Genomic DNA, 1292 nt, shown 5'->3' on the forward strand with positions numbered 1-1292 from the left:
GTCCCTGGCGTGCAGGTGGTCATGCACCCTGCCCGCGTGCTGGAGCTGCAGATGCAGAAGAAGGGCTTCCGCATGGAGGTGGGGCAGTACATCTTCGTCAACTGCCCTGCCATCTCCCTGTTGGAGTGGCACCCCTTCACCCTCACCTCGGCGCCTGAGGAGGACTTCTTCTCCATCCACATCCGGGCGGCCGGCGACTGGACGGAGCGGCTCATCGACACCTTCCAGCAGCAGAAGCTGGAGATGCCCAGGTAGGCTGGGGAGTGCCCAAATGGACCATCCTGGGGATGTGGGGAGGCCGTACCTCTTACCCAGGCCCTCCCTCGGCCAGGATCCAGGTGGATGGTCCCTTTGGCACGGCCAGCGAAGATGTGTTCCAGTACGAGGTGGCCATGCTGGTGGGAGCGGGCATCGGCGTCACCCCCTTTGCCTCCATCCTGAAGTCCATCTGGTACAAGTTCCAGCAGGCTGACCAGACCGTCAAGACCAAGAAGGTACGGGGTGTCCCATGGGATCAGCCGTGGGTTTCTCCATGCTGGGCTTCCCAGTCCTTGGCACTGCAACCTTCCACCCCTCCTGCTCTGCTCCACCTTGAGCAACGCCTCTCGCCCTGCATCCCAGATCTACTTCTACTGGCTCTGCCGGGACACCGGAGCTTTCGCCTGGTTCAACGACCTGCTTGCCTCGCTGGAACAGAAGATGGCAGAGTTGGGCAAAGCGGACTTTCTCACCTACCGTCTCTTCCTCACTGGCTGGGACAGCAGCATTGTGAGTCGACCACGGGCAGGCATGACTGCAAGGGGGCACACGGGGTGGCCAAGTCAGGCAGGAGAGGCAGGGCAAGCACGTCAACGGCTTGCAGGCAGAAAGTCTGGGAGGGGTGTTTGGTGGGCATCAGCAACGGATATTCCCAGCTAGTGAGGGACTGGAGGTAGGCGCATGGATGGTGGCTGGGGTCCTCACCATCCCTGCTCTGCCCAGGCCAACAACGTGGCGCTCCACTTCGACACCGCTACGGACACAGTGACGGGTCTCAGGCACAAAACCATCTTTGGGCGGCCCATGTGGAACAGCGAGTTTGCAGCAGTGGCTGCAGCCCACCCCAGGTGAGAGCTGGGCAGGGGGTTCGGGGTGCCAGAGCCAGGAGGCACCCCCTCCTCCCTGGCACCCAGCACGGGGCTGGGCAGTGCAGGCTTTGTGAGGGGCATGCTCATCCCCCACAGGTTGCAGAAACCCCAAAAAGCTCTTAAATCACTTTTCCCGGAGCCATCCGCCCGGTGCTGATGTCCCTG

At 62.2% G+C, this 1292-nt stretch overlaps 1 protein-coding gene across 1 annotated transcript in view; it reads left to right on the plus strand.

The window, feature by feature from the left end:
- Positions 1–3: 3 nt before the first annotated feature.
- The window catches only part of LOC104622709 (NADPH oxidase 1-like), a gene marked incomplete at its 5' end in the record, with an annotated part of 1472 nt that continues 183 nt past the window's right edge, over positions 4–1292 (plus strand). Inside the window, 4 exons of the mRNA XM_010289579.1 lie at positions 4–251; positions 332–494; positions 622–768; positions 982–1106. Coding sequence (XP_010287881.1) covers positions 4–251; positions 332–494; positions 622–768; positions 982–1106 — 683 coding nt within the window. The remainder of the gene's footprint in view (positions 252–331; positions 495–621; positions 769–981; positions 1107–1292) is intronic.

This window comes from Phaethon lepturus, unplaced genomic scaffold (genome assembly GCF_000687285.1).
Source record: "Phaethon lepturus isolate BGI_N335 unplaced genomic scaffold, ASM68728v1 scaffold22916, whole genome shotgun sequence".
In the NCBI taxonomy this organism is placed as follows: Eukaryota; Metazoa; Chordata; class Aves; order Phaethontiformes; family Phaethontidae; genus Phaethon; species Phaethon lepturus.